The 17,471-nt window shown below is 51.8% G+C and overlaps 1 protein-coding gene across 10 annotated transcripts in view; it reads left to right on the top strand.

Moving 5' to 3' along the window:
* Nucleotides 1-17,471, top strand: part of agxt2 (alanine--glyoxylate aminotransferase 2) — a 63,572-nt gene that overhangs the window by 14,798 nt on the left and 31,303 nt on the right. For all 10 annotated transcript variants that reach the window (XM_072257483.1, XM_072257479.1, XM_072257484.1 and 7 more), the window contains one exon: nt 7,754-7,938. In XM_072257483.1, coding sequence (XP_072113584.1) covers nt 7,754-7,938 — 185 coding nt within the window. The remainder of the gene's footprint in view (nt 1-7,753; nt 7,939-17,471) is intronic.

The raw sequence follows: 17,471 nt of genomic DNA, 5'->3' as shown, positions 1-17,471 counted from the left end.
TGGAGGGTGAGGGGAGAGAGTTCAGATGGTGGAGAGAGTTCAGATGGTGGAGGGTGAGGGGAGAGAGTTCAGAGGGTGGAGGGTGAGGGGAGAGAGTTCAGATGGTGGAGGGTGAGGGGAGAGAGTTCAGATGGTGGAGGGTGAGGGGAGAGAGTTCAGAGGGTGGAGGGTGAGGGGAGAGAGTTCAGATGGTGGAGGGTGAGGGGAGAAAGTTCAGATGGTGGAGGGTGAGTGGAGACAGTTCAGATGGTGGAGGGTGAGGGGAGAGAGTTCAGATGGTGGAGGGTGAGGGGAGAGAGTTCAGAGGGTGGAGGGTGAGGGGAGAAAGTTCAGATGGTGGAGGGTGAGGTGAGAGAGTTCAGAGGGTGGAGGGTGAGGGGAGAGAGTTCAGAGGGTGGAGGGTGAGGGGAGAGATTTCAGATGGTGGAGGGTGAGGGGAGAGAATTCAGAGGCTGGAGGGTGAGGGGAGAGAGTTCAGAGGGTGGAGGGTGAGGGAAGAGAGTTCAGAGGGTGGAGGGTCAGGGGAGAGAGTTCAGAGGGTGGAGGGTGAGGGGAGAGAGTTCAAGGGGTGGAGGGTGAGGGGAGAGAGTTCAGAGGGATAAGGGTGAGGGGAGAGAGTTCAGAGGGTGGAGGGTGAGGGGAGAGAGTTCAGAGGGTGGAGGGTGAGGGTAGAAAGTTCAAGGGGTGGAGGGTGAGTGGAGAGAGTTCAGATGGTGGAGGGTGAGGGGAGAGAGTTCAGAGGGTGGAGGGTGAGGGGAGAGAGTTCAGATGGTGGAGGGAGAGGGGAGAGAGTTCAGAGGGTGGAGGGTGAGGTGAGAGAGTTCAGAGGCTGGAGGATGAGGGTAGAAAGTTCAAGGGGTGGAGGGTGAGGGGAGAGAGTTCAGATGGTGGAGAGAGTTCAGATGGTGGAGGGTGAGGGGAGAGAGTTCAGAGGGTGGAGGGTGAGGGGAGAGAGTTCAGATGGTGGAGGGTGAGGGGAGAGAGTTCAGATGGTGGAGGGTGAGGGGAGAGAGTTCAGAGGGTGGAGGGTGAGGGGAGAGAGTTCAGATGGTGGAGGGTGAGGGGAGAAAGTTCAGATGGTGGAGGGTGAGTGGAGACAGTTCAGATGGTGGAGGGTGAGGGGAGAGAGTTCAGATGGTGGAGGGTGAGGGGAGAGAGTTCAGAGGGTGGAGGGTGAGGGGAGAAAGTTCAGATGGTGGAGGGTGAGGTGAGAGAGTTCAGAGGGTGGAGGGTGAGGGGAGAGAGTTCAGAGGGTGGAGGGTGAGGGGAGAGATTTCAGATGGTGGAGGGTGAGGGGAGAGAATTCAGAGGCTGGAGGGTGAGGGGAGAGAGTTCAGAGGGTGGAGGGTGTGGGGAGAGAGTTCAAGGGGTGGAGGGTGAGGGAAGAGAGTTCAGAGGGTGGAGGGTCAGGGGAGAGAGTTCAGAGGGTGGAGGGTGAGGGGAGAGAGTTCAAGGGGTGGAGGGTGAGGGGAGAGAGTTCAGAGGGATAAGGGTGAGGGGAGAGAGTTCAGAGGGTGGAGGGTGAGGGGAGAGAGTTCAGAGGGTGGAGGGTGAGGGTAGAAAGTTCAAGGGGTGGAGGGTGAGTGGAGAGAGTTCAGATGGTGGAGGGTGAGGGGAGAGAGTTCAGAGGGTGGAGGATGAGGGTAGAAAGTTCAAGGGGTGGAGGGTGAGGGGAGAGAGTTCAGATGGTGGAGAGAGTTCAGATGGTGGAGGGTGAGGGGAGAGAGTTCAGAGGGTGGAGGGTGAGGGGAGAGAGTTCAGATGGTGGAGGGTGAGGGGAGAGAGTTCAGATGGTGGAGGGTGAGGGGAGAGAGTTCAGAGGGTGGAGGGTGAGGGGAGAGAGTTCAGATGGTGGAGGGTGAGGGGAGAAAGTTCAGATGGTGGAGGGTGAGTGGAGACAGTTCAGATGGTGGAGGGTGAGGGGAGAGAGTTCAGATGGTGGAGGGTGAGGGGAGAGAGTTCAGAGGGTGGAGGGTGAGGAGAGAAAGTTCAGATGGTGGAGGGTGAGGTGAGAGAGTTCAGAGGGTGGAGGGTGAGGGGAGAGAGTTCAGAGGGTGGAGGGTGAGGGGAGAGATTTCAGATGGTGGAGGGTGAGGGGAGAGAATTCAGAGGCTGGAGGGTGAGGGGAGAGAGTTCAGAGGGTGGAGGGTGTGGGGAGAGAGTTCAAGGGGTGGAGGGTGAGGGAAGAGAGTTCAGAGGGTGGAGGGTGAGGGGAGAGAGTTCAGACGGTGGAGGGTGAGGGGAGAGAGTTCAGAGGGTGGAGGGTGAGGGGAAACAGTCAGAGGGTGTGGGGTGAGGGAGGAGTTCAGAGGGTGGAGGGTGAGGGGAGAGATTTCAGATGGTGGAGGGTGAGGGGAGAGAATTCAGAGGCTGGAGGGTGAGGGGAGAGAGTTCAGAGGGTGGAGGGTGTGGGGAGAGAGTTCAAGGGGTGGAGGGTGAGGGAAGAGAGTTCAGAGGGTGGAGGGTGAGGGGAGAGAGTTCAGACGGTGGAGGGTGAGGGGAGAGAGTTCAGAGGGTGGAGGGTGAGGGGAAACAGTCAGAGGGTGTGGGGTGAGGGAGGAGTTCAGAGGGTGGAGGGTGAGGGGAGAGAGTTCAGAGGGTGGAGGGTGAGAGGAGAGAGTTCAGATGGTGGAGGGTGAGGAGAGAGAGTACAGAGGATGGAGGGTGAGGTTTGAGAGTTCAGATGGTGGAGGATGAGGGGAGAGAGTTCAGAGGGTGGAGGGTGAGGGGAGAGAGTTCAGGGGGTGGAGGGTGAGGGAAGAGAGTTCAGAGGGTGGAGGGTGAGGGGAGAGAGTTCAGAGGGTGGGGGTGAGGGGAAACAGTCAGAGGGTGTAGGGTGAGGGAGGAGTTCAGAGGGTGGAGGGTGAGGGGAGAGAGTACAGAGGATGGAGGGTGAGGTTTGAGAGTTCAGATGGTGGAGGATGAGGGGAGAGAGTTCAGAGGGTGGAGGGTGAGGGGAGAGAGTTCAGAGGGTGGAGGGTGAGGGGAGAGAGTTCAGAGGGTGGAGGGTGAGGGTAGAAAGTTCAAGGGGTGGAGGGTGAGTGGAGAGAGTTCAGAGGGTGGAGGGTGAGGGGAGAGAGTTCAGATGGTGGAGGGTGAGGGGAGAGAGTTCAGATGGTGGAGGGTGAGGGGAGAGAGTTCAGAGGGTGGAGGGTGAGGGGAGAGAGTTCAGAGGGTGGCGGGTGAGGGGAGAGAGTTCAGAGGGTGGAGGGTGAGGGGAGAGAGTTCAGAGGGTGGAGGGTGAGGGTCGAAAGTTCAAGGGGTGTAGGGTGAGGGGAGAGAGTTCAGATGGTGGAGAGAGTTCAGAGGGTGGAGGGCGAGGGGAGAGAGTTCAGAGGGTGGAGGGTGAGGGGAGAGAGTTCAGAGGGTGGAGGGAGAGGGGAGAGAGTTCAGAGGGTGGAGGGTGAGGGTAGAAAGTTCAAGGGGTGGAGGGTGAGTGGAGAGAGTTCAGATGGTGGAGGGTGAGGGGAGAGAGTTCAGAGGGTGGAGGGTGAGGGGAGAGAGTTCAGAGGGTGGAGGGTGAGGGTCGAAAGTTCAAGGGGTGTAGGGTGAGGGGAGAGAGTTCAGATGGTGGAGAGAGTTCAGAGGGTGGAGGGCGAGGGGAGAGAGTTCAGAGGGTGGAGGGTGAGGGGAGAGAGATCAGAGGGTGGAGGGTGAGGGGAGAGATTTCAGATGGTGGAGGGTGAGGGGAGAGAATTCAGAGGCTGGAGGGTGAGGGGAGAGAGTTCAGAGGGTGGAGGGTGTGGGGAGAGAGTTCAAGGGGTGGAGGGTGAGGGAAGAGAGTTCAGAGGGTGGAGGGTGAGGGGAGAGAGTTCAGACGGTGGAGGGTGAGGGGAGAGAGTTCAGAGGGTGGAGGGTGAGGGGAAACAGTCAGAGGGTGTGGGGTGAGGGAGGAGTTCAGAGGGTGGAGGGTGAGGGGAGAGAGTTCAGATGGTGGAGGGTGAGGAGAGAGAGTACAGAGGATGGAGGGTGAGGTTTGAGAGTTCAGATGGTGGAGGATGAGGGGAGAGAGTTCAGAGGGTGGAGGGTGAGGGGAGAGAGTTCAGAGGGTGGAGGGTGAGGGGAGAGAGTTCAGAGGGTGGAGGGTGAGGGGAGAGAGTTCAGATGGTGGAGGGTGAGGGGAGAGAGTTCAGATGGTGGAGGGTGAGGGGAGAGAGTTCAGAGGGTGGAGGGTGAGGGGAGAGAGTTCAGAGGGTGGAGGGTGAGGGGAGAGAGTTCAGAGGGTGGAGGGTGAGGGTCGAAAGTTCAAGGGGTGTAGGGTGAGGGGAGAGAGTTCAGATGGTGGAGAGAGTTCAGAGGGTGGAGGGCGAGGGGAGAGAGTTCAGAGGGTGGAGGGTGAGGGGAGAGAGTTCAGAGGGTGGAGGGTGAGGGTAGAAAGTTCAAGGGGTGGAGGGTGAGGGGAGAGAGTTCAGAGGGTGGAGGGTGAGGGGAGAGAGTTCAGAGGGTGGAGGGTGAGGGTAGAAAGTTCAAGGGGTGGAGGGTGAGGGGAGAGAGTTCAGATGGTGGAGAGAGTTCAGATGGTGGAGGGTGAGTGGAGACAGTTCAGATGGTGGAGGGTGAGGGGAGAGAGTTCAGATGGTGGAGGATGAGGGGAGAGAGTTCAGAGGGTGGAGGGCGAGGGGAGAGAGTTCAGAGGGTGGAGGGTGAGGGGAGAGAGTTCAGATGGTGGAGGGTGAGGGGAGAGAGTTCAGAGGGTGGAGGGTGAGGGGAGAGAGTTCAGAGGGTGGAGGGTGAGGGTCGAAAGTTCAAGGGGGTGAGGGGAGAGAGTTCAGATGGTGGAGAGAGTTCAGAGGGTGGAGGGCGAGGGGAGAGAGTTCAGAGGGTGGAGGGTGAGGGGAGAGAGATCAGAGGGTGGAGGGTGAGGGGAGAGAGTTCAGAGGGTGGAGGGAGAGGGGAGAGAGTTCAGAGGGTGGAGGGTGAGGGGAGAGAGTTCAGATGGTGGAGGGTGAGGGGAGAAAGTTCAAGGGGCGGAGGGTGAGGGGAGAGAGTTCAGATGGTGGAGAGAGTTCAGAGGATGGAGGGCGAGGGGAGAGAGTTCAGAGGGTGGAGGGTGAGGGGAGAGAGTTCAGAGGGTGGAGGGTGAGGGGAGAGAGTTCAAGGGGTGGAGGGTGAGGGGAGAGAGTTCAGAGGGTGGAGGGTGAGAGGAGAGAGTTCAGAGGGTGGAGGGAGAGGGGAGAGAGTTCAGAGGGTGGAGGGTGAAAGTAGAAAGTTCAAGGGGTGGAGGGTGAGGGGAGAGAGTTCAGATGGTGGAGAGAGTTCAGAGGGTGGAGTGTGAGGGGAGAGAGTTCAGATGGTGGAGAGAGTTCAGAGGGTGGAGTGTGAGGGGAGAGAGTTCAGATGGTGGAGGGTGAGGGGAGAGAGTTCAGAGGGTGGAGGGTGAGGGGAGAGAGTTCAGATGGTGGAGGGTGAGGGGAGAGAGTTCAGAGGGTGGAGGGTGAGGGGAGAGAGTTCAGATGGTGGAGAGAGTTCAGAGGATGGAGGGCGAGGGGAGAGAGTTCAGAGGGTGGAGGGTGAGGGGAGAGAGTTCAGAGGGTGGAGGGTGAGGGGAGAGAGTTCAAGGGGTGGAGGGTGAGGGGAGAGAGTTCAGAGTGTGGAGGGAGAGGGGAGAGAGTTCAGAGGGTGGAGGGTGAGAGTAGAAAGTTCAAGGGGTGGAGTGTGAGGGGAGAGAGTTCAGATGGTGGAGAGAGTTCAGAGGGTGGAGTGTGAGGGGAGAGAGTTCAGATGGTGGAGAGAGTTCAGAGGGTGGAGTGTGAGGGGAGAGAGTTCAGATGGTGGAGGGTGAGGGGAGAGAGTTCAGAGGGTGGAGGGTGAGGGGAGAGAGTTCAAGGGGTGGAGGGTGAGGGGAGAGAGTTCAGAGGGTGGAGGGTGAGGGGAGAGAGTTCAGAGGGTGGAGGGAGAGGGGAGAGAGTTCAGAGGGTGGAGGGTGAGGGGAGAGAGTTCAGAGGCTGGAGGATGAGGGTAGAAAGTTCAAGGGGTGGAGGGTGAGGGGAGAGAGTTCAGATGGTGGAGAGAGTTCAGAGGGTGGAGGGCGAGGGGAGAGAGTTCAGAGGGTGGAGGGTGAGGGGAGAGAGTTCAGAGGGTGGAGGGTGAGGGTAGAAAGTTCAAGGGGTGGAGGGTGAGGGGAGAGAGTTCAGAGGGTGGAGGGCGAGGGGAGAGAGTTCAGAGGGTGGAGGGTGAGTGGAGAGAGTTCAGAAGGTGGAGGGTGAGGAGAGAGAGTTCAGAGGGTGGAGGATGAGGGTAGAAATTTCAAGAGGTGGAGGGTGAGTGGAGAGAGTTCAGATGGTGGAGGGTGAGGGGAGAGAGTTCAGATGGTGGAGGGTGAGGGGAGAGAGTTCAGATGGTGGAGGGTGAGGGGAGAGAGTTCAGATGGTGGAGGGTGAGGGGAGAGAGTTCAGATGGTGGAGGGTGAGGGGAGAAATTTCAGATGGTGGAGGATGAGGGGAGAGATTTCAGGGGGTGGAGGGTGAGGAGAGAGAGTTCAGAGGGTGGAGGGTGAGGGGAGAGAGTTCAGAGGGTGGAGGGTGAGGGGAGAGAGTTCAGAGGGTGAAGGGTGAGGGTAGAAAGTTCAGGGGTGGAGGGTGAGGGGAGAGAGTTCAGAGGGTGGAGGGTGAGGGTAGAATGTTCAGGGGTGGAGGGTGAGGGGAGAGAGTTCAGAGGGTGAAGGGTGAGGGTAGAAAGTTCAGGGGTGGAGGGTGAGGGGAGAGAGTTCAGAGGGTGAAGGGTGAGGGTAGAAAGTTCAGGGGTGGAGGGTGAGGGGAGAGAGTTCAGAGGGTGGAGGGTGAGGGGAGAGAGTTCAGAGGGTGGAGGGAGAGGGGAGAGAGTTCAGAGGGTGGAGGGTGAGGGGAGAGAGTTCAGAGGCTGGAGGATGAGGGTAGAAAGTTCAAGGGGTGGAGGGTGAGGGGAGAGAGTTCAGATGGTGGAGAGAGTTCAGAGGGTGGAGGGCGAGGGGAGAGAGTTCAGAGGGTGGAGGGTGAGGGGAGAGAGTTCAGAAGGTGGAGGATGAGGGTAGAAATTTCAAGAGGTGGAGGGTGAGTGGAGAGAGTTCAGAGGGTGGAGGGTGAGGGGAGAGAGTTCAGAGGGTGAAGGGTGAGGGTAGAAAGTTCAGGGGTGGAGGGTGAGGGGAGAGAGTTCAGAGGGTGGAGGGTGAGAGTAGAAAGTTCAAGGGGTGGAGGGTTAGGGGAGAGAGTTCAGAGGGTGGAGGGTGAGGGGAGAGAGTTCAGAGGGTGGAGGGTGAGGGGAGAGTGTTCAGATGGTGGAGGGTGGGGGAGAGAGTTCAGAGGGTGGAGGGTGAGAGTAGAAAGTTCAAGGGGTGGAGGGTGAGGAGAGAGAGTTCAGAAGGTGGAGGGTGAGGGGAGAGAGTTCAGATGGTGGAGGGTGAGGGGAGAGAGTTCAGAGGGTGGAGGGTGAGGGGAGAGAGTTCAGATGGTGGAGGGTGAGGGGAGAAAGTTCAGATGGTGGAGGGTGAGGGGAGAAAGTTCAGATGGTGGAGGGTTAGGGGAGAGAGTTCAGATGGTGGAGGGTGAGGGGAGAGATTTCAGGGGGTGGAGGGTGAGGAGAGAGATTTCAGGGGGTGGAGGGTGAGGAGAGAGAGTTCAGAGGGTTGCGGGATGTTTGGAGAATGAAGATGTTCTTTGGGGTGGGATGGAGGTGCGGGGTGCATTTGCTAGCGGTGTTCAGAGGTGGGGGGGTGTTGAAGGGTGGGGTGCTGACCCGACAGCACATCACTGTAATGCTGACATGTGTCCTGGAACAGGGCCGGTCCCAGCAGGAGCATCTCAGCCTGAGGAGAAGCCACCTCTCTCCATTCACCTTAAGCTATTACCACAGTCCCCTGCTGCTCCACCACGGATACATGCAGTGGCTGTGGGACGCAGACGGACGCCGCTACCTCGACTTCTACGGAGGCATCGTCACCGTCATTGTGGGGCACTGTCACCCGTGAGCACTCACACCCTACCCAGAGCCAGACCGTGGGGAGACCAGGAGTTTGGGGGTGGGAAAGATGGAGTTGTTACTGTCGACATGGGGGTACAGTAGGGTGGGTGTAGATGTAGGTGAAAGGAATGGAGAAATATGGACATTTTGCAGAAGGAAATTGAGGGATATGGACATTGGAACGTGTGGTGATGTGGACATTAGAAATGGGGATGTGTATATTGGAAACAAGGTGGATGTGGACATTGGAAATGGGATGAATATACACATTGGGAATGGGGTGGATGTAGACATTGGGAATGGGGTGGATATGAACATTGGGAATGGGGTGGATGTGGACATTGGGAATGGGGTGGATGTGGGCATTGGGAATGAGGGATGTGAACATTGGGAATGGGGTGGATGTGGACATTGGGAATGGGGTGGATGTGGACATTGGGAATGGGGTGGATGTGGGCATTGGGATTGAGGGATGTGGACATTGGGAATGGGGTGGATGTGGACATTGGGAATGGGGTGGATGTGCACATTGAAACTTAGAAAAAACATAGAAACATACAAAACCTACAGCACAATACCATATAACCATATAACAATTACAGCACAGAAACAGGCCATCTCGGCCCTTCTAGTCCGTGCCGAACGCTTACTCTCACCTAGTCCCACTGACCTGCACTCAGCCCATAACCCTCCATTCCTTTCCTGTCCATATACCTATCCAATTTAACTTTAAATGACAAAATCGAACCTGCCTCAACCACTTCTACTGGAAACTCGTTCCACACAGCTACAACTCTCTGAGTAAAGAAGTTCCCCCTCATGTTACCCCAAAACTTTTGCCCCTTAACTCTCAACTCATGTCCTCTTGTTTGAATGTCCCCCACTCTCAATGGAAAAAGATTATCCACATCGACTATATCAATCCCCCTCATAATTTTAAATACCTCTCTCAAGTCCCCCCTCAACCTTCTACGCTCCAAAGAATAAAGACCCAACTTGTTCAACCTTTCTCTGTAACTTAGGAGATGAAACCCAGGTAACATTCTAGTAAATCTCCTCCGTACTCTCTCTATTTTGTTGACATCTTTCCTATAATTCAGTGACCAGAACTGTACACAATACTCCAAATTTGGCCTCACGAATGCCTTGTACAATCTTAACATTACATCCCATTTCCTATACTCAGTGTTCGGATTTATAAAGGCCAGCATACCAAAAGCTTTCTTCACCACCGTATCCACATGAGATTCCACTTTCAGGGAACTATCCACCATTATTCCTAGATCCCTCTGTTCTACTGCATTCCTCAATGCCCTACCATTTACCATGTATGTCCTATTTTGATTAGTCCTACCAAAATGTAGCACCTCACACTTATCAGCATTAAACTCCATCCGCCATCTTTCAGCCCACTCTTCTAACTGGCCTAAATCTCTGCAAGCTTTGAAAACCTCCTTCATTATCCACAATGCCACCTATCTTAGTATCATCTGCATACTTACTAATCCAATTTACCACCCCATCATCCAGATCATTAATGTATATGACAAACAACATTGGACCCAGTACAGGTCCCTGAGGCACACAACTAGTCACCGGCCTCCAATCTTACAAACAGTTATCCACCACTACTCTCTGGCATCTCCCATCCAGCCACTGTTGAATCCATTTTACTACTTCAATATTAATACCTAATGATTGAACCTTCCTAACTAACCTTCTGTGTGGGACCTTGTCAAAGGCCTTACTGAAGTCCATATAGACAACATCCACCGCTTTACCCTCGTCAACGTTCCTAGTAACCTCTTCAAAAAATTCAATAAGATTTGTCAAACATGACCTTCCTCATACAAATCCATGTTGACTGTTCCTAATCAGACCCTGTCTATCCAGATAATTATATATACCATCTCTAAGAATACTTTCCATTCATTTACCCACCACTAATGTCAAACTTACAGGCCGATAATTGCTAGGTTTACTCTTAGAACCCTTTTTAAATGATGGAAACATACAGGGACAAAGTTGTGCCGAACATGTCCCTACCTTAGAAATTACTAGGGTTACCTACAGCCCTCTATTTTTCTGAGCTTCATGTACCTATCCAAAAGTCTCTTAAAAGACCCTATGGTATCCGCCTCCACCACCATTGCCAGCAGCCCATTCCACGCACTCACCACTCTTTGAGTAAAAAACTTACCCCTGACATCTCCTCTGTACCTACTCCCCAGCACCTTAAACCTGTGTCCTCTTGTGGCAGCCATTTCAGCCCTGGGAGAAAGCCTCTGACTATCCACATGATCAATGCCTCTCATCATCTTATACACCTCTATCAGGTCACCTCTCATCCTCCATTGCTCCAAGGAGAAAAAGCCCGAGTTGAAGGTATTGAAGGATAATTCAAAGAACTTTTACAGGTATATTAAGAGCAAAAGGATTGTAAGGGATAAAATTGGTCCTCTTGAAGATCAGAGTGGTTGGCTATGTGTGGAACCAAAGGAAATGGGGAGATCTTAAATAGGTTTTTTGCGTCTGTATTTACTAAGGAAACTGGCATGAAGTCTATGGAATTGAGGGAAGCAAGTAGTGAGACCATGGAAACTGTACAGATCGAAAAGGAGGAGGTCCTTGCTGTCTTGAGGAAAATTAAAGTGGATAAATCCCCGGGACCTGACAGGGTGTCCGCTCGGACCTTGAAGGAGACAAGTGTTGAAATTGCAGGGGCCCTGGCAGATATATTTAAAATGTCGCTGTCTACAGGTGAGGTGCCGGAGGATTGGAGAGTAGCTCATGTTGTTCCGTTGTTTAAAAAAGGATCGAAAAGTAATCTGGGAAATTATAGGCCGGTAAGTTTAACGTCGGTAGTAGGTAAGTTATTGGAGGGAGTACTAAGAGACAGAATCTACAAGCATTTGGATAGACAGGGACTTATTAGGGAGAGTCAACATGGCTTTGTGCGTGGTAGGCCATGTTTGACCAATCTATTGGAGTTTTTCGAGGAGGTTACCAGGAAAGTGGATGAAGGGAAGGCAGTGGATATTGTCTACATGGATTTCAGTAAGGCCTTTGACAAGGTCCTGCATGGGAGGTTAGTTAGGAAAATTCAGTCGCTAGGTATACATGGAGAGGTGGTAAATTTGATTAGACATTGGCTCGATGGAAGAAGCCAGAGAGTGGTGGTAGAGAATTGCTTCTCCGAGTGGAGGCCTGTGACTAGTGGTGTGCCACAGGGATCAGTGCTGGGTCCATTGTTATTTGTCATCTATATCAATGACCTGGATGATAATGTGGTAAATTACATCAGCAAATTTGCTGATGATACAAAGATTGGAGGTGTAGTAGACAGTGAGGAAGGTTTTCAGAGCCTGCAGAGGGATTTGGACCAGCTGGAAAAATGGGCTGAAAAATGGCAGATGGAGTTTAATACAAACAAGTTTGAGGTATTGCACATTGGAAGGACAAACCAAGGTAGAACATACAGGGTTAATGGTAAGGCACTGAGGAGTGCAGTGGAACAGAGCGATCTGGGAATACAGATACAAAATTCCCTAAAAGTGTTGTCACAGGTAGATAGGGTCGTAAAGAGAGCTTTTGGTACATTGGCCTTTATTAATCAAAGTATTGAGTATAAGAGCTGGAATGTTATGATGAGGTTGTATAAGGCATTGGTGAGGCCAGATCTGGAGTATTGTGTTCAGTTTTGGTCACCAAATTACAGGAAGGATATAAATAAGGTTGAAAGAGTGCAGAGAAGGTTTACAAGGATGTTGCCGGGACTTGAGAAACTCAGTTACAGAGAGAGGTTGAATAGGTTAGGACTTTATTCCCTGGAGCGTAGAAGAATGAGGGGAGATTTGATAGAGGTATATAAAATTATGATGGGTATAGATAGAGTGAATGCAAGCAGGCTTTTTCCACTGAGGCAAGGGGAGAAAAAAACCAGAGGACATGGGTTAAGGGTGAGGGGGGGAAAGTTTAAAGGGAACATTAAGGGGGGCTTCTTCACACAGAGAGTGATGGGAGTATGGAATGAGCTGCCAGACGAGGTGGTAAATGTGGGTTCTTTTTTAACATTTAAGAATAAATTGGACAGATACATGGATGGGAGGTGTATGGAGGGATATGGTCCGTGTGCAGGTCAGTGGGACTAGGCAGAAAATGGTTTGGCACAGCCAAGAAGGGCCAAAAGGCCTGTTTCTGTGCTGTAGTTTTTCTATGGTTCTATGGTTCTATGGTTCACTCAACCTATTCTCATAAGGCATGCTCGCCAATCCAGGCAACATCCTTGTAAATCTCCTCTGCACCCTTTCTATGGCTTCCACATCCTTCCTGTAGTGAGGCGACCAGAACTGAGCACAGTACTCCAAGTGGGGTCTGACCAGGGTCCCATATAACTGCAATATTACATCTCGGCTCCTAAATTCAATTCCACGATTGATGAAGGCCAATGCACTGTACGCCTTCTTAACCACAGAGTCAACCTGCGCAGCTGCTTTGAGTGTTCTATGGACTCGGACCCCAAGATCCCTCTGATTCTCCACACTGCCAAGAGTCTTACCATTAATACTGTTATCTGCCATCATATTTGACCTACCAAAATGAACCAATTCACACTTATCTGGGTTGAACTCCATCTGCCACTTCTCAGCCCAGTTTTGCATCCTATCAATGTCCCTCTGTAACCTCTGACAGCCCTCAACACTATCCACACTACCTCCAACCTTTGTGTCATCAGCAAACTTACTAACCCATCCCTCCACTTTCTCATCCAGGTCATTTATAAAAATCACGAAGAGTAAGGGTCCCAGAACAGATCCCTGAGGCACACCACCGGTCACCAACCTCCATGCAAAATATGACACGTCTACAACCACTCTTTGCCTTCTGTGGTCAAGCCTGTTCTGGATTCACAAAGCAATGTCCCCTTGGATCCCATGCCTCCTTACTTTCTCAATAAGCCTTGCATGGGGTACTTTATCAAATGCCTTGCTGAAATCCATATACACTACATCTATTGCTTTTCCTTCATCAATGTGTTTTGTCACATCCTCAGAAGAATTCAATCAGGCTCGTAAGGTACGACCTGCCTTTGACAAAGCCATGCTGACTATTCCTAATCATATTATACCTCTCCAAATGTTCACAAATCCTGCCTCTCAGGATTTCTCTATCAACTTACACTGAGGTAAGACTCACGACTCTATAATTTCCTGGGCTATCTCTACTCCTTTTCTTGAATAAAGGAACAACATCTGCAACCCTCCAATCCTCTGGAACCTCTCCCATCCCAATGATGATGCAAAGATCATCTCCAGAGGCCCAGCAATCTCCTCCCTCACCTCCTGCAATAGCCAGGGTTATATCTCATCTGGTCCCGGCGACTTATCCAAATTGATGCCTTCCAAAAGCTCCAGCACATCCTCTTTCTTAATATCTACATGCTCAAGCTTTTCAGTCCACTGTAAGTCATCACTACAATCACCAAGATCCTTTTCCATAGTGAGTACTGAAGTATAGGCATCCATTCGTCTCGTGAGACCATGGATTTGCGCCTTGGAAGGTTTGCAGGGCGCAGGCCTGGTCAAGGTTGTATGGAAGTCCAGCAGATGCCCATGCTGCAAGTCTCCCCTCTCCACGCCACCGATGTTGTCCAAGGGAAGGGCACTAGGGCCGATACAGCTTGGCACCAGTGTCGTCACAAAGCAATGTGTGGTTAAGTGCTTTGCTCAAGGACACAACACGCTGCCTCAGCTTACTAGACTGACGCCTTAACCACTTGGCCAAGTAAAGTATTCATTAAGTACCTCTGCTAATTCCTCCTATTGGGAATGGGGATAACATTGACATTGGGAATGGTGGTGATGTGCACATTGGGAATGGGGATGCGTCCTGGAAAACATCCTGGCCCTGCATCCTAGAAGGGTCCTGGTGGCTCCGAGCCCAAGTAGGAGCCCCGGCTCCATGCCCTAGAGCCTAACCCAGCCAAGTCCAAGAGCCGAGCCAAATCTAGTTCAAGAGCCACGCCCTGTGCTGGAGTTCCTTCATCCTGTGCTGGAGTTCCCTCGTCCTGTGCTGGAGTTACCTCGCCCTGCGCTGGAGTTACCTCGCCCTGCGCTGGAGTTACCTCGTCCAGTTCAGGAGTCTCTTGCCCACTGGTCACCTCCCTCTGGTGCTCCTCTCTCCTTTACTTTCTTCCATGGCCTTCTGTCCTTTCCTATCAGCTTCCCCCTTCTGCAGCCCTGAATCTCTTTCACCTATCAACTTCCCGAAACATCCCGTACGCTGGCACCCTAACTCCCTGAACTCCCTGTGCAGAAACTTGTCACTCGCCCTACCCATGTCATTGGTACCTACACGGACCACGGCTTCTGGCTGTTCACTCTCCCACTTAAGGATGCTGAGGACTCGATCTGAGATGTCCCACACTCTGGCTCCTGGGAGGCAACATACCATACAGGAATCTTGCACCCACCCACAGAGCCTCCTGTCCTTTGCCTAACTGATGAACTCCCTATTACCACAGTGTGCCTCTTCTCCCCACCTTCCTTTCTGAGTCACAGAGGCAGACTCAGTGCCAGAGACTTGATCACTGTGAATTTCCACTCCAAACAAGACAGGATCTTGTTCAGGCTGTTGAGGGGGATGACCTGACAGGGGACACTCACGGTGACCGGGTCTCTGGCACTGAGCCTGGCACTGTTGTGCAGGAGGGAAGGAGGGAGAAGAGGAATGCGGTAGTCATAGGGGATTCCATAGTCAGGGGAACAGATAGGAGATTCTGTGAGCCTGACAGAGATACCCGCATGGTGTGTTGCCTCCCAGGTGCCAGAGTACGGGATGTCTCGGATCGGGTCCTGAATGTTCTAAAGGGGGAGGGTGAGCAGCCAGTTGTCTTGGTACATGTTGGTACCAATGACATAGATAGGACAAAGGAGGAAGTCCTGAAGAAAGATTTCCGGGAGTTAGGAAGGAAGCTGAGAAGCAGGACCTCCAGGGTAGTAATCTCGGGATTGCTACCTGTGCTATGTGCTAGCGAGGGCAAGAGTAGTCGGATCAGGCAGTTAGCCTTAAGGGTATCCTGCACGAGGACTCCCAAGTCTGAAAACCCAAATATACAACATCCACTGCATCTCCTTTGTCTAGCCTACTGGTAATTTCCTCAAAAAATTGTAATAGGTTTGTCAGGCAGGATTTTCCTTTAAGGAATCCATGCTGAGTTCTGCCTATCTTGTCATATGCCTCCAGGTACTCTGTAACCTCATCCTTGACAATCGACTCCAACAACTTCCCAACCACCGATGTCAAGCTAACAGGTCTATAATTTCCTTTTTGCTTCCTTGCCCCCTTCTTAAATAGCGGAGTGACATTTGCAATCTTCCAGTCCTCCGGAACCATGCCAGAATCTATCGACTTTTGAAAGATCATCGCTAATGCCTCCGCAATCTCCACAGCTACTTCCTTCAGAACACACGGGTGCATTCCATCTGGTCCAGGAGATTTATCTACCTTTAGACTATTCAGCTTCCTGAGTACTTTCTCTGTCGTAATTGTGACTGCGCACACTTCTCCTCCCTGCCACCCTTGAGTATCCGGAATACTGCTGATGTCTTCCTCAGTGAAGACTGATGCAAAATACTCGTTCAGTTCCTCTGCCATCTCCTTATCTCCCATCACAATTTCTCCAGCATCATTTTCTATCAGTCCTATATCTACTCTCACCTGTCTTTTACTCTTTATATACTTGAAAAAGCTTTTAGTATCCTCTTTGATATTATTTGCTAGCTTCCTTTCATAGTTAATCTTTTCCCTCTTAATGACCTTCTTGGTTTCCTATTGTAAGGTTTTAAAAACTTCCCAATTCTCTGTCTTCCCACTAATTTTTGCTTCCTTGTATGCCCTCTCCTTTGCTTTAACTTTGGCTTTGACTTCTCTTGTCAACCACGGTTGCATCCTTTTTCCACTCGAAAATTTCTGCTTTTTTGGAATATACCTGTCTTGCACATTCCTCATTTCTCACATAAACTCCAGCCACTGCTGCTCTGCTGTCTTTCCCGCCAGTGTCCCTTTCCAGTCAACTTTGGCCAGTTCCTCTCTCATGCTACTGTAATTTCCTTTACTCCACTGAAATACCGACACATCAGATTTCAGCTTCCCTTTTTCAAATTTCACAGTGAACTCAATCATGTTATGATCACTGCCTCCTAAGGGTTCCTTCACCTCAATCTCTCTAATCACCTCCAGTTCATTACACAATACCCAATCCAGTACAGCCGATCCCCTGGTGGGCTCAACAACAAGCTGTTCTAAAAAGCCATCTCGCAGACATTCTACAAATTCTCTCTCTTGAAATCCAGTGCCGACCTGATTTTCCCAATCCACTCGCATGTTAAAATCCCCCACAATTATCATAACACTGCCCTTCTGAAAAGCCTTTTCTATTTCCTGTTGTAATTTGTAGTCCACATCCCTGCAGCTGTTTGGAGGCCTATAAATAACCGCCACCAGGGTCCTTTTACCCCTGCTATTTCCTAGCTCAACCCATAAAGATTCTGCACCTTCCGATCCTATATCACCTCTTTCTAATGATTTAATATCATTTCTTACCAATAAAGCCACGCCTCCCCCTCTGCCTACCTTCCTATCCTTCCGATACACCGTGTATCCTTGGACGTTCAGCTCCCAGAGACATGCATCCTTTAGCCAGGTTCAGTGATGGCCACAATATCATACCTGCCAATCTGTAGCTGTACAACAAGATCATCCACCTTATTCCTTATGCTGCGTGCATTTAAGTACAACACCTTAAGACCAGCATTTGATACTTTTCGCTTTGATTTCACTGCAACTTTATTGCACTGCAACTCATCCCAATGGCTATAAATTTGCCCCATCACCTGCCTGTCTTTCCTGACATCTTTACTGCTCATTATCTTAGATTTATTTCTGTTTTCCCCTTCCTCCGCTCTATCATTCTGGTTCCCATCCCCCTGCCAAATTAGTTTAAACCCTCCCTAACAGCTCTATTAAACTTTCCCGCCAGGATATTGGTCCCCTTCGGGTTCAGGTGTAACCTGTCCATTTTGAACAGGTCATACTTCCCCCAGAAGAGATCCCAATTATCCAAGAATCTGAAGCCCTGCCCCCTGCACCAGTCTCTCAGCCACGCATTCATCTGCCTGATCCGACTACTCTTGCCCTCGCTAGCACGTGGCACAGGTAGCAATCCCAAGATTACTACCCTGGAGGTCCTGCTTCTCAGCTTCCTTCCTAACTCCCCGAAATCTCTCTTCAGGACCTCCTCCTTTGTCCTATCTATGTCATTGGTACCAACATGTACCAAGACAACTGGCTGCTCACTCTCCCCCTTTAGAATACTCAGGACCCAATCCGAGACATCCCGTACCCTGGCACCTGGGAGGCAACACACCATGCGGGTATCTCTGTCAGGCTCACAGAATCTCCTGTCCGTTCCCCTGACTATGGAATCCCCTACGACTACCGCATTTCTCTTCTCCCGCCTTCTCTCCTGCACAACA

Source organism: Mobula birostris, chromosome 5 (assembly GCF_030028105.1).
Source record: "Mobula birostris isolate sMobBir1 chromosome 5, sMobBir1.hap1, whole genome shotgun sequence".
Classification (NCBI taxonomy): domain Eukaryota; kingdom Metazoa; phylum Chordata; class Chondrichthyes; order Myliobatiformes; family Myliobatidae; genus Mobula; species Mobula birostris.
The sequence above is the reverse complement of the archived record's forward strand: the minus strand, read 5'-3'. Positions and strand labels throughout refer to the sequence as shown.